Source organism: Lactuca serriola, chromosome 5, assembly GCF_051521515.1.
Source record: "Lactuca serriola cultivar US96UC23 chromosome 5, Lser_US96UC23_V15, whole genome shotgun sequence".
In the NCBI taxonomy this organism is placed as follows: Eukaryota; Viridiplantae; Streptophyta; class Magnoliopsida; order Asterales; family Asteraceae; genus Lactuca; species Lactuca serriola.
In genome coordinates, this window is record NC_136412.1 from 359,952,238 (window position 1) to 359,967,593 (window position 15,356).

The 15,356-nt window shown below is 34.1% G+C and overlaps 2 protein-coding genes across 2 annotated transcripts; both read left to right on the top strand.

Moving 5' to 3' along the window:
* Positions 1 to 457: 457 nt before the first annotated feature.
* On the top strand, positions 458 to 1,482 carry LSM2 (Small nuclear ribonucleoprotein family protein). The gene is made up of 3 exons (XM_079004056.1): positions 458 to 579; positions 654 to 812; positions 1,218 to 1,482. The coding sequence occupies exons 1-3, from the start codon at positions 577 to 579 to the stop codon at positions 1,335 to 1,337; spliced, it is 282 nt and encodes a 93-aa protein (XP_078860182.1). The 5' UTR covers positions 458 to 576; the 3' UTR covers positions 1,338 to 1,482.
* A 7,768-nt stretch (positions 1,483 to 9,250) lies between these two features.
* On the top strand, positions 9,251 to 15,196 carry LOC145055677 (mediator of RNA polymerase II transcription subunit 33A-like). The gene is made up of 12 exons (XM_079004057.1): positions 9,251 to 9,707; positions 10,282 to 10,392; positions 10,463 to 10,807; positions 10,892 to 11,211; positions 11,303 to 11,394; positions 11,478 to 11,826; positions 11,921 to 12,137; positions 12,522 to 12,636; positions 12,701 to 12,862; positions 12,936 to 13,602; positions 13,687 to 13,893; positions 13,967 to 15,196. The coding sequence occupies exons 1-12, from the start codon at positions 9,409 to 9,411 to the stop codon at positions 15,082 to 15,084; spliced, it is 4,002 nt and encodes a 1,333-aa protein (XP_078860183.1). The 5' UTR covers positions 9,251 to 9,408; the 3' UTR covers positions 15,085 to 15,196.
* Positions 15,197 to 15,356: the final 160 nt, after the last annotated feature.

The window sequence follows — 15,356 nt, forward strand, 5'->3', positions numbered from 1 at the left end:
AGTTTGGAGGAGAAATTTTGAGGATGAACGAATTGTTATCGAATTCTCTATAGTTACGTATTTGACATTGAAGGTTATTAACATATTTACAAGTTTGCCACCGCGTCTTTTTATGCTTAGATAAATGAGTGGCTGAGAATGATTCCCCTATTCTCAACCTTTTTTATTTTCTCAATTGAACCCACCTCTCTCTCTCTCTCTATATATATATATATATATATATATATATATATATATATATATATATATATATATATATATATATATATATATATATATATCAATTGTGAAAAAATTGATTAGATTGAATTTAAAAGAGGAGGTAAATTTGGTTAGAAATACTTATAGGAGAACCTTTATAAAAATCTTTAAAGAGATATTGCAAGGTTACACTTTCATTTTGTATGTTATATTGTTTTCCAAAATAAAAGCTTTTCTTTTAAATTTACGTAATAATTTTGGGTCAACCTGCTATATTACGACCGTGATGTTTGAGTCAACCGTCCTTAGGGTTCAGTTTGGCAAAAGGGCTTTTCATCACCTGCTCAAATTACAGCGAAAGAGGAACCCTAAAAAATGGTAAATCACTCTTTTCTATCCACTCATCTCTTTGATTTGCAAATCTTTACATCAATTTCTTGATATCGTTGCAGCTGTTCTTCTCGTACTTCAAGGATTTGGTGGGAAAAGAAGTGACTGTGGAACTGAAGAATGATTTGGCGATACGTGGAACCCTTCATTCGGTCGATCAGTATCTCAATATCAAGCTTGAGAACACCAGGGTCGTTGATCAAGAAAAGTTCCCTCACATGGTACGATTCTTAATTTTGCTTTATTTGTGTTTTTTTAGCGTTTTAGGTCAAAATTGACATTGATCTCAGTAGGCTATGCAGAATTGGATTATTATCGTCTCTTTTAGTGTAAAATCTTTGAGCTAATTGTATATTCGGTATGTGCTGTGTCGATCGATGACAACACCTTATTTTGAGATTTAGGTTATGTGAAATTGATGTTAATCTCAGTAGTCAGAGATTCATAGAAAATTAGATTATGTGAAATTTGATTTTGATCATCTTTGTTTCGTGGAAAATCTTTGAACTATTTATACAAAATTGAGATGGATTTTAGAACTTTTGAAGAGTATGGTATCTAATAAACTTCATATCAATAGCTTTGAAGGGATAATATCAGTTTGCTAAAATTTGATGATATTGCAGCTTTCAGTGAGGAACTGTTTCATTCGAGGATCAGTGGTGAGATATGTGCAGTTACCACCAGAGGGAGTTGACATCGAGCTGCTCCATGATGCCACTAGAAGAGAAGCTCGTGGTGGTTAGAAATATCAAATATGCTGTCTATGTTATATGCATTTTAGTTAGATATTTATTTGTTGCACAACTCTGAATTTTGTTGCTTTAATTTTTAATCTGTCTTTATATGACTATTACCCTTTTGAAATGTCATCTTCCTCTTTCCTGTTGAGATCATAATTCAGCCAAGGAATACGGATGTCTGTTCATATGTGTTGCGTCTCAGGTAACCTTTTTCATGTGTCAAGCCGCATCAACTGTTGTAAAATATAAAAAATTGAAATAGTACTAAACTACTAAAAAATAAATCAAAAGCATTAGATCAGATAGGGTTTTTCAATTTCTGAAGTTTATTAGGACACATTGCATTCTGGAATCTGGAGTATTGCTGTTTCAATTTTATGTATTGTTGGCAACTTGGCATCAAATTTACCATGGTGCGAATCGAGTATCACATGTTTTCTTGTTGCACCACTCAATTAAACATGTGAGCCTGTGAGATAACTCTAGTAAGTTCTACAAGGCCCTTATCTTATTTTTTTGAAGAATGTGATTTAATGACGTGCGAATTAAATGAAGAACCGAACTGGGACCTTATAGGGGTATTCGATTTCAGTTCTCAGTTCCTTGAATTTTTCATTTTTCGGTTTTGGATCCAATTTCATCCCAATACAAATGAATTTAACATGGAACCAAACCAAAACCAGAATTGTGTAAGAACTGAGTTAGTCGGTTTGGTTCTCGGCTCCTTAATTATTATTATTTTCTTTTGGTTTTTGGTTTTATTTTTCTGGGTTTTTGGTGGGTTCGGTCCGGTTTTGAAACCTATTGTATCCCTAATGTTATTATCCGATAAGAGCATTTGTATAAAGTCATCCAAATCAATACATATTTTAACAGTCTTTTAGTTGTGTTAAGTTTTCCTAATTACGTCTACATTAGTAATTAGTGTATTTTGACTCCCAAAATGGGAGGTGATTCCTAGGGGCGACAATTTATGACACGACACGACAAAAATACATGATACGAAACGAAATTGGGACGAAACTGAAATTTGAATTCGTGGGCGTGTCGTGTTCGTGTTAACTGTAAAAAAACATGATGTCGTGTCGTGTTCGTGTTAACTGTAAAAAAACATGATGTCGTGTCGTGTTCAAAATTCGACACGATTTAGCAGTTCTTTTATCGTGTTTTCGTGTTATATTTGATAAAGTATTCATTAAATAAACTAGTTTTTAGTATATGATATATTTTTCGTGTCATGTCGTGTTTGTTGTTTTTTAATTCGTTCGTTTTCGTGTTAGTTAAAAAAACATGACATCGTGTCGTCTTCGTGTTACACAAAACCTTGTCGTGTCGTGTCAGATGTCGTGTCAGACACAAACACAAAACAATAGCACGATTTGACACCCCTAGTGATTCCTCCACTCATGAATTTGTTTTATATATTTCACTCACAACCATAGGATGCTATATCTTATGTGGATGAATTAATTTTTTAAGGGAAAATAACCACCTTTGTTTTTCTGTTACAATGCCAAGTGACAACTAACCTATCAACAACTACTTTATAATTTTTAACCTATATTGATTATTTGTAATTAATATATTTTTAATAAAATATTAACACTAATATAGTAATTTATGATTTAACTATTTAATAATTATTAATACATACTGATATAATAAAATAACTAATAATAAAAATTTATTTAAATAAATAATTTGTTAGCATACATTTTAAGTAATAATTGTAACCATGGTTATATTTTACATTAATCATATTCATCATAAAGTAAGTATATTAATATATAAATATGTATATAAATAATAAATTCATGTGATGATGTAAAATTATTTTCAAACGTGATAATATAAGTATTATAAAAAGTACACCAAAATTACATCAATAATATAAGTATATAAAAAAGCATTTTCTTTCATACATTTAACGCTATAAAAACATCATATATTTCTCAACATTGGTTTATGTGTTTCACAAAATTACATAAATAATTCATATGACTTTACCACTACCCCTTGCAAAGTTGTACCACCTACAACAACCAAACATAAGTTTTGTGAACTTCTAAAATCCATCTAATCAACTAATGATTACATACACCATCTCATACTAAACTAAGACTATGAACACTTTCCATATCTCATTTGAATAATGTATTTCCATCAATTCCTCGGAGACATGCCATCACCAAAATAATTATTAAGTTACAAGATGTTATATGTAAATCAATAAATGGACTGCACAAATTGCAATAGGTTAAGAAAACACCAAAGTGGGTTATGAAATGAGCATGGTTGCGGTACCCCCATTTAAGATAAAAGTATTTTATTCTTCTATTTTTACACTATTATTTACAATTTCATACAAAATTATTCAGGAAGACAATGTAACTAAACAACAACAATCTACCTCATATAAAAAGTTTGTCGGTCTTTTATATGTTTGTTACGTTCTATATAGGGTTGTTTACTTTTTGTAGTTGAATTTTCAATTGAGAATAAAGATTTTCGCAGTTGATCTCAGTTCTAGCTGCAAATTCTAATATTCATAGGTATATTTTGAGATTTTACCTGCGAAAACATCATTCCTATTCATCTTTCTATCTTTTATACATATATTGTACGTTTTTTTTTATACATTTTGGTTTGAACTACATATGCTATATGCAGAATATGGTTTTTCTCAGATAGATCTAACATTTTCGTAGATGACATCTATCAAAATGTCAGATCTCTTTGAGAAAGCCACATTTTCTCATAATTTGACATCTTCATGTTTCCATCTATGAAAACGTCAAACATATCTAAGAAAATCATTTTTTTCTCTAATATGTTTATCAAAATGTAAGATTAGTCTGCATTTTCTCAGACATATATATATATATATATATATATATATATATATATATATATATATGTGTGTGTGTGTGTGTGTGTGTGTGTGTGAAAATGTGAGTTTCTTATATAATTTTGTTGCAACAAATTATTTGTTAATGTTACATGAGAACATAACATTTAGCAAGTAAATGAATGCCAAATCCACTATGGGTAGTGTTATGGGAGTTATAGATAATTTATTAGGAAGAATGCTAGAGTTATTTTAGTCCACAACCATTGAGTATTGGGTGGATACAACTAAGGCCGCACATACCCCACTCCTCATTTATGGGGTTACATCAGATGAGGTTCAAACGAACGATCAATTAATCATACAACAATGTTTGTGATTTTTATTTAGTAATGTAGAGGTGTCATTTTGACAAATGGGGTTTTGTTTGATAATGAGATTCAATTTTGGTTGGTATATGAATGTAAATAAGGAATTAAATCTTGTGGATTTAACGTTCCGAAAACATATGTTCCCGGTAGAAACAAATTGCTCGTTAACAGTTGCTTATTTGGAGTGACTTATCATAAATTGATTTTTTCACCTTGATCATGAAGACATTGTAAAAGCTTGTTTAGTTTACATTCTCTGTGATAGGTTTCTAAGAAAGAAGATGAAATATAAAATTACATATCCCCATCTTTTACTCTTTTATTGGTTGAGGACTTAGACAATTGGAATAGGTCGACTTCTTTTACTCTTTTATTGGTTGAGGACTTAGACAATTGGAATAGGCCGACGAAAGAAGTATAAGACTGAGGACGAGGAATATTTTCCACTCCTAGTGTTATTTGAAAGTCTTCTTTGTCTTTGAACGGTTGTAGGTTTTTGATATTTACTTTTACAGATCTATCATGATGTTTGATACCTTACTTTTGAAGATCTATCAGTTTTGTATTGAAATTCATCATGAATACTTTTTAGTCATAACGCTAGTTGAAAAGCTTCTTTGTCTTTGAACGATTGTAGGATTTTGATCATTTGGATGTGTAACGAAGTTTGTGCATATATCATATATGGACACTGCAGTATAACAAGCATACCATCGTTTGTGCATATTCATCATCCGGTCATTTAATTTCAATATCAAATTTTCTAGGTTAGGTAGGCCTATACAAAAATCTATTGACCCCCATTAAGTATGTAGATTGGTATCATCCACAAACGGAAATACTTATTTGAAATTTGTATCATCATCTTTACCAACATTTGTATAATCATCTTTACCAACATTGGTACCATCATATTTACCAACATCATTGTCATGTGTAGGAACAACATTGTTAAATACAGAAACATCATCATCATTGTTAGAAATTAAGGGATCGTGTTTATCAAACACTTACCGAAATCTTTAATTCGTCCCTTTTGTCTGGGGCACAGAAACTCAAAAGTGAGATAATCCAAGAATGAACCAATCTAAACTATAGGCCTAATTCATATTACAAAACACAAAATACCTTGTTAATGTGTTATTGAGAGATAGAAAAAATCTTAAAATCAGATTTTGAGAGTATATGATTTGTAACCCGTTTTCCGGAACATGAAGAATGTTCTTATATTAGAGGGAAAAGTGGTTATGGTGGTTGCCTCTAGATTTGGCGCCAAAACTGGTAGTTATTAGACATAACTAACGCTTGCATCATCAAGATGTCATCAAGTGAGTTTTGGCGGGAAAATACATGGCAAGAGTCATACCCAATGCAAAAATCCGTTTAGGTTTCGAGGTGCTGTCCTTTGGAGTAGTGGCTTTGCTCCTTGGACCCCGCCAGGGGCGCAACCCCTTGGAACCCTGCACCCAGGTGCGCTGCCTCAGACCCCCGTATTCCCGAGTTCATATTTATCACCCTGAGTATACACCCTGCACCTCCTAACTCGGTTAGTAAATAGAGCTCGACTTATCTCGTTATTAATAATAATTACACCAAAATATGTTGATAACACTAAAATCACCAACACACTTATAAGTTTTTGGATCAACATAATGAAGTTGTTATGGTACTAATACATTATATACAACATATCCATGATTTTATGGTTATATCGGGTTGACATAATATCTACGATGAAATTATGGTTCTAGTAGTGTTTCATATACATTATATCTACGATGATATCCAGGAACACTTTTAGAGATAAATTTCATGTTTAGTTGTTGGTTGTGTTGTTTCAAATATAGTACTCCGTATATGAAGAAGGATATTTAGGAACACTTTGAAAGATAAAAATACATGTTTGATTGCTACTAACTCTTCTGCCTGACTGCTTCTCATCAAAGCCTTTTCCTCTTCTGCTAGATTGTTTCACACCAGTCTCTTCCGCTAGATCGATTCCCACCAATAATTGATTAATTTGTTGCAATGTATTAAACAACCCGAGCCACTTTCACTGAAACATTATCCCTTTTCATCGGAACACTATTTATAAAATACACATGTACAACAATTAATCTAGTTTTCAAATTGAACTAATTTAATAAATTAGAGAAATTATGTCTGACAGAAATTCCACCGTGGTTTTTAACAAAATACCCAAATGTACAACAAATTTCACAATACATATGACAAGAAAATAAAGAGTTTTGTCATAAAACTGCAATTTCTCACATGACATTTGAGTACTCTCTTTCGCATGTGTCATTGAAAAAAAAGATTTCTCAGCCAATTTTAATGGATATCTAATGATTTTATAGATGTCATTCCTCACATTTACGTTGCCAATTTGGAAGATGTCATAGGTGAAATTGATGGATATTTTAGTGATTTGGCTAGTTTTTGACATTTTTTTTATTAAAGTGGTAAATGAAATTAAACATATTTATCTCTTTTTTCTCATGAAATGTTTAATATTTATGTTATGACTCCGTGTGTACAACAAGTTTTGCTACCCGAGATTTTTGTTTCAAGTGAGAAAATAAGGGAAACAATGGAGACACGCTTGTTGGACTATAATACGAGGTGCGTTCAATGGTGGTGGTTAGCTGTCTGAAATAGAATATAGTCTAGGGGTAATTCATTTTCTTCATTTTCTTTCGCTACAGTTAGAAAACTAAAACAAACAAGTAAATGTGGGATGCAACATGGATGACTAGTGACGATCGATGTTGAAGAAATGCAAACATAAATTGTTGATCTTTATTCTATTCAGAAATCTATACAAGCGACATGAGATATCTACCATATATCACTTTCATCTTTCCCTATCAAAATACATTCTGAATAAATACCGACGCAATACTATCTCCTAAAAAATATCAAATCTAGGTTTCTTCAACCTTTTAATATATTTATTTATTTATTTATTTGTATCAACACAACAAACAAGTTTTATAATTTAATTGAATTAACTATCTCATCATTAATACCGTGTATGTAGTTGCCTAGTTGGGTCTTTGTAAATCCTCCCAGATTTGCTAAAGTTGTGGCTTTATATGATTTCTTCTAGAAGTTCTTGATAATTAGGCCTTTACGATTTTGCAACATTTGTGGCATTACATGTGAAAAGAGGGTATATTGATGTAGAAAAGAAGGCAATACTATAGTCTGAACTCAAACCTCAAATTGCTTTAAAAATATTTATTGATACTATGTTTAATAAAAGATAGGTTCCACCCAAAACTATTAAAAGATACATACTACTAAAAACCGATACTAATTCAAGTAATATATTTACAAACTCAGAAGTTAGATCCGATTCAAATGATAGACAACATAAACGATCATACATAGCCCATCTCACAAGGGCCCAATTTTTTTAGTCCATGTTACATGTCGGTATTATCTAACTAATATTCATTATTTAAGGAAAATAGTTTCATGCGGCCCACCATATCATATACTGTATTGTGCAACAAGAATTTTGGCATTTCAGACAATTGGATCGTCAACACGAAGATCATGAAGCGAAGAAGGAAAAACATCCATCAGAAATTGTGACATGTTTATGTAATGGCTAAATTAGGCAAACGGACAGACATTTACAAGAGTGTATTGTCACAAACTCAAACTTGACTTGTTATATATTTTAAGTTTGATTTATGATGGACGCCAAATAAAGACTGAACTTAAATTAGTTGAAAATGTGTACATTTATTCTAACGGACAAAATTCTTATATTAAGTAGGAAGACGCTAAATAAATAGGCACATTACGAGATAGAAATAATAAAAATTGAATTTTAAAATACGTTTCACTGTTTCAATGTAATATTTTTAGTTACTTCTACATTTTTAATTTTATATGCTAAAGATTTTAATTGTTTCGTGTCCCTCTTATTCACTCTCAAATTTGAAACTTTGGAGATGTTAACTACTACAACTATAATTTAATTTCAAAAGTATAACTTTCTGTTATTTTAATATCGACATAAGAAATAACATGTAAAGTTTAAGTTAATATTATTTAGAAAGTAGTCAAATAAAGGCTACAAAAGAATTTTAAAGAGTCAAAGTTACACAAATTTTTCTAAACAGTCAAATACAAAATAATATATAAATTGATAATTTTTTTTTTAAATTGTTTTCTGAATTGAAAACAATAATATAAAAATATGAAATGACCATAAACAAAGTGAGAATATACAAACATATATTTATGATTTCAATGCTTAAAACATCACCATCCCTTCCACCTTCATTCTTAAAAAATGTCTTTAATATATTATTTTAATTTAAATTGTATTTATATGTATTATTAACAATATTAATAATAATCAATTTAAAAACTAGTGTACTTATTTATATTTTTAATAATAATAACAATAATAAAGTTTCGTTTGCAGAAAAAATCATATTTTTTTTAGAAAAAATCTCAATATTTTAGATTAGTTTACAAAATAGTCTCAAATATTAGCGGTTTCAACGGATAAAAAAAGGTGAAAAACAAATTTTTATTGGTTTTTTAGGATTTTTCTATAAAAGATAACCTAGACCAAAATTTTAAGATTTTAACAAAGATCCAATTATAGTTATTCACTTTATTGTTAAATAATTATTTTTTGATGCGTCAATAAAATGGTGCTTGCCCGCCCCTATGTGCTGACTGCAGGTGCAGCTGAATGCTGTTTCAGTATTCGTTTGCCTCCCAAATTATCAAAATAGACGTTGCCCTTCTTCACACTCCATAGACTTTCTTCACATTTTCATATGGAGGTTGGTGAAAAATCATAGGCCCTGGTACTGAAATCACAATGACGGCGACCCTGCCGTCGACTGCTACGCCGACGATGAACTTGAGTCTCAGGGAAGGGTTGATGGAAATGACGAAGTCTGCTCAAAATAAGGGTACAGATCCCTTGATTTGGGGTGTTCAGCTCTCCTCTAGCCTGTTGTCTGCCGGAATCACCATGCCGTCGACGGAGGTCGCCGAGTTGCTCGTTTCTCATATTTGTTGGACTAATAATCTCCCAATTGCTTGGAAATATCTCGAAAAAGCGCTAACTCTTAGAATTGCTCCGCCAATGCTCGTTCTCACGCTTCTTTCCAACAGGTTTTATTTAAATCTATGTAATCTAACTGTTTTGGAGTATGAGTATGAACAGTTGTGTATCAGATGGTGTATAGGTATGAACAGTCCACCAGAATATGGAGTCGCACTCAGTAGTATTGACGCTACAAGTAGCTATAGATCCTTAGCTAAAGCTTCTATTAAAACTATAATAAAACGAAAATTGAAGCACAATTAGAGCTAGAAAACTTAAAGATACATATTTGGTAGTTTGCTACAGAAATTGGTGGTTTTGATGAATGAAATCTAGTTATGAGTGTATTTTAAGGACAAGTAATCGTATGCCAAGTAGTATATGACTAACCATTAACATCTGGTATGATCAATCTAGTTATATTTCAAAAATGCTTTCTTAAGTTACAAGAATGAGAAAGTTATAGTGACAGGAATATTGAGTAGAAACTTGATTAGGTGTAATGTTTATGGTGAGAAACTTGATTAGGTGTAATGTTTAACATTTCTCTCTGCATAATATTGAGTAGGAAGGAAGTTGTAAAATTTTTTCTTTTTTGGTTAATCTTCATTTAACTCAATTCGATTTGTTGAATTGTTGTAGTGTAATCCCGAATAGAAGAAGCCAACCTGCTGCATACAGGATCTTTCTGGAGCTCCTTAAAAGACACATTTTTTCTTTGGCTTTTGAAGTTAATGGTCCAAAGTACCACAAGTAAGGTTTTTCATTTGAAGACTTGCATCACTTGAGTTTACTTGGACATATCTTAATACTTTAATTGCAGAATCATGGAATCTATAGACAATGCTCTTCACCTCTCCCAAAGATTTGGCATTCCATCTAGTGAACCTGGGATTCTCTTAGTTGAATTTGTATTTGCAATAGTGTGGCAGTTGCTTGATGCATCAATAGATGATGAAGACTTGTTGGAACTTGTACCTGAAAAGAGGTCTACTTGGCCAATTAAACCACAAGAGATGGAAATTGATGATCATAATATTGGAGAAAAGAAAATTGATCGCTATGACAGATTGTATAAAACAAACACCACATTGGCCATTGAAATTATCGGAGAAATTTACCGAAATAAATTAACTTCCAGGATCCTGTCTTTGGCACGTCAAAATATGTGAGTACTGAGACTTTTATATATTCTTATAATATTTATTTAAAGATTCGGTGCTAATTCCACTTTACTAACTTCCATTTTTAGGCCTGTACACTGGAGATCTTTAATTTATAATTTGCGATTGCTGATAGCAAACTCAATATCTTTGAGAAATTCCAAAGATATTACCCCTGAGTCTCTTTTGCAGCTAACATCTGATAACCATGTAATCATGTCACCAGAATGCAAAACCGTATCTTTGCAACAGTTCCATGCAGTAATGGCTTCTGGATCACTTGTATCATCTACAGCTCCAACTCATGGTGCTAGTCGCTCATCTCTTTGGCTTCCAATTGATCTGTTCCTTGAAGACACCATGGAGGGATTTGTGGTGGCTACCACAAGTGCAGCCGAAACTCTTTCTGGTATTCAATCAATTTTGATATTATGATGATGATGATGCTTGAAATTTTTTTCTTTTATAGTTTATCATAAACAAATAAATTTTTATTATAGGTCTACTGAAAGCCTATCAAGCAATTACTCAAGCTTCTTGGCAGGAAGCATTTCTTGGTTTATGGATTGCAGCTTTACGGCTTGTTCAAAGGGTAAAATCGTGAATATATATATAAAAGTTGTCCAGATTAATATTAAAGTAGGTGATGGATCTATAACACTTGGGTTTTAATAGGAGCGAGATGCTCTTGAGGGCCCAATACCACGTATGGATACATGTTTATGCCTACTACTATGCACAACCACCATTGCAATTGTCAATATTGTTGATGAAGAGGAAAGCAGTCTCGTTGAGGAAGACATGCATATGCAAAGTGAAACACAAGTTGTTGGGAGGTGTCGTAAGAGTCTAGTTTCCAGTTTACAACAATTGGGTGATTATGAAGGCTTGTTGACCCCACCACCATCTGTAACCTCGTTAGCAAATCAAGCAGCTGCTAAAGCCATTATGTTTTTTTCGGGTATAGGAATCGGAAGTGGTTACCTTGATGGTGTAAGCTTGAATGACACACCTCTCACTTGTTGTGCGTAAATCTCTTTCATTTTTTTATCTGATTATTTTTTCTTCTTGTGGGTTTCCACACGTCCATCAATCAACTACTTTTTTGTTGTTTGCAGCTGGAGACCTGAGACATCTGATTGTGGAGGCTTGTATTGCAAGGCATCTTCTAGACACATCAGCATACCTATGGCCTGGTTATGTCAAGGGACATGCCAACCAAATACAAATACCTCACAACATTGCTGGCCAGATGCCTGGCTGGTCATCATTGATGAAAGGGTCCCCTTTGACTCCTCCAATGGTACATGCTTTGGTTTCAACTCCAGCTTCTAGGTATGAATCACATGTTGTATTTGTTAGGAAAGTGGTCCCAAAGATTCCCACTAACTAAAACTGAATACAAGTATGTACATGAGAAACTCCAAAACCAGAGAAAAACCACACACATCTAGAGAGAAAAATTCACTATATGACAAATTATTACAATCTCTCAAGCCAATCCCCTAACCACATTTTTCAACAAAACAAGAGAAAAAAAAAGTAAATACTTAAAAGTGTATTTAATAGGGGAATTTTTGACACCACTCCACTTTTTTACCCCTACCAATGTGGGACAAAAAATTTCTTTCATATAAATCTCAACATTATTATCTGTGTAATTGTTTTTGGATTAATTAGTGGTATAAACTGAATTTAAGCTCTTGAATTTAATGGAAGCTTAGCTGAAATTGAGAAAATATATGGAATTGCAATTGAGGGTTCTGATAACGAGAAGATTTCTGCTGCTACTGTTTTATGTGGGGCATCATTAACTCGTGGTTGGAATATACAAGTGAGTTTTCCTTATTAATATATTTTTAATCATCCAGTTGCTCATTTATGGGTTGTATTTGCAGGAACATACTGGATTTTTGATCATTAAGCTGCTGTCACCTCCGGTTCCCTCAGATTATACTGGTAGTGAGAGTCATTTAATAGCTTCTGCTCCCTTTCTAAATGTTCTTCTTGTGGGGATAGCTTCCATCGACTGTGTTCAGATTTTTTCCTTACATGGATTGGTAAGTAAACAGTAAACTTACAGTTTGTGCTTTTTTTTTTTTTTTTAAAATTTATCTATATGTTTGTTTTCAGGTTCCACATCTTGCGGGTGTTTTGATGCCAATATGTGAGGCTTTGGGATCATGCTCACCCACTGTTTCATGGACTCTTCCAACTGGTGAACTTTTATGCCCCCTTGGTGTGTTCTCAAATGCTTTTACTCTTCTGTTAAAGCTATGGAGATTTGAACAGCCACCTCTCGAGCATGCGATTGGGGATATAACTCCGGTAGGGTCTCAGCTAACACCTGAGTTCCTCTTATTGGCACGCAATTCTCAATTATCATCATGTAGGAATTCATCCAAACACCAAAAGAAAAGAATGAGGTTTCTTAAGCAGTGTGATCTGTCTGCTTCAACTCCTGTATATTTAGATTCTTTTCCAAAATTGAAATTTTGGTATCGACAGCATCAAGCATGTATCGCTTCAACCCTTTCTGATCTCAAACCTGGAACTTCAGTGTACCAAATCTTTGAAGCCCTTCTAAACATGATGTTTAGAAAAACAAATACAAATACAAATACAAGTGGTGGTGGTGGTGGTCAAACGTTGACTTCTTCAACATCTAATTCGTCTGATGACTACACTCTTCGTCTTAAACTCCCTGCTTGGGACATTCTAGAAGCTGTCCCTTTTGTGCTTGATGCTGCACTGAACGCATGCGCCCATGGAACACTCTCTCCACGAGAACTCACCACTGGTTAGTTACTTAGTTTCCATGATGAGGTCATTTACGTCTTTTGTAATATAAATTTGATATTTAGATAAATTCTGTTTGCCTCAGGGTTCAAAGATCTTGCTGACTTTTTTCCTGCTTCTATGGCAACTATCGTGAGTTACCTTTCGGCTGAAACCACAAGGGGACTCTGGAAACCCGCATCTATGAACGGAACCGATTGGCCAAGTCCTGCCACTAACTTATCCATGGTCGAACAAAACATAAATAAGATATTAGCTGCAACCGGAGTTGACGTTCCAAGTCTTTCTGTAGGTATGTTTTAGTTGTACCATTTTACCATTATACCCTTCCTTTAGAATTTTTATATCTGTCAATTGTGTGGCAGGGGGGACATGTCCGGATACCCTTCCTTTACCTCTGGCGGCCCTAGTGAGCCTCACAATAACCTACAAAGTCGATAGAATCTCCGAATCCGTACTGAACTTAGCGGGCCCGGCATTGAACACACTCGGTGCAGGTTGTCCATGGCCATGCATGGCCATCATAGCCGCTCTATGGACTCAAAAAGCCAAACGTTGGACCGATTATCTTGTTTTCTCAGCATCCCGAACCGTATTCCACCACAACACTGACGCTGTAGTAGAGCTTCTTAAAGTCTGCTTCGCATCAACCCTCGGTCTAAACTCCTCAAACACCGGTGGTGGAATCGGTAACCTCCTCGGTCACGGCTTTGGATCCGACTTTTCCGGCGGGATCGCTCCAGTGGCCCCCGGAATATTATACTTACGGGTTCACCGTAGTGTTCGAGATGTCATGTTCATGACTGAAGAAATCGTCTCTCTTTTAATGCATTCGGTTAAAGACATCGTGTCCACCGGTGTCCCGATTGAAAAACTTAAAAACCCTAAAACCGGAATGATCTTGAGATATGGCGAGGCTTCTCTTTCTGCAACCATGACTCGTATCAAGCTAGCCGCATCCCTAGGAGCCTCGCTAGTTTGGATAACCGGTGGGTTGAACCTTATACAAACTTTGATCAAAGAAACAATGCCATCGTGGTTCATATCGGTGCACCGATTGGACCACACCAAGGGTGACTCGGGTGTGGGCGGGATGATTGGTATGCTTAAAGGTTATGCTCTTGCTTACTTCATGATTCTTTCGGGTGCATTTGCATGGGGTGTTGACTCGGTGTCTTCGGCGTCTAGTAAACGTGGGTCCATCCTTGGGGCCCATTTGGAGTTCATGGCGAGTGCACTCGATGGGAAGATTTCACTTGGCTGTAATAAAGCGACATGGAGGGCGTATGTTTCTGGTTTTGTGAGTTTGATGGTTTCGTGTACGCCTAAATGGACTCGTGAGGTTGATGTGGATGTTTTGAGGAGTTTGAGTAAAGGGCTAAGGAAGTGGGATGAGGAAGAGTTGGCGATGGCGTTGCTAGGGATTGGTGGGGTCCGTGCGATGGGTGCTGCTGTGGATTTTATCGTAGAATCTTCGATGTAATAACTCACATTGTAGGATCCATTTTTGTTCATACTTGATACTTATTTCTTGTAATATACATTTTTGTTTAACTTCATGTATATTAATAGATATGTGATATTTTTTATCATCAGTTAAACTTTTATATGGCCACCATCTAAAAGTTGCAAGCAATGATGCAAACAAGAAGAACCAAGTTGGCTCAAACTTGATTTTGTAGGTTGATGAGTACTCAAAGAAAAAATGAGCTCGATTTGAAGGCTTGAATAACTTGGAATATATGTTAATTTGAC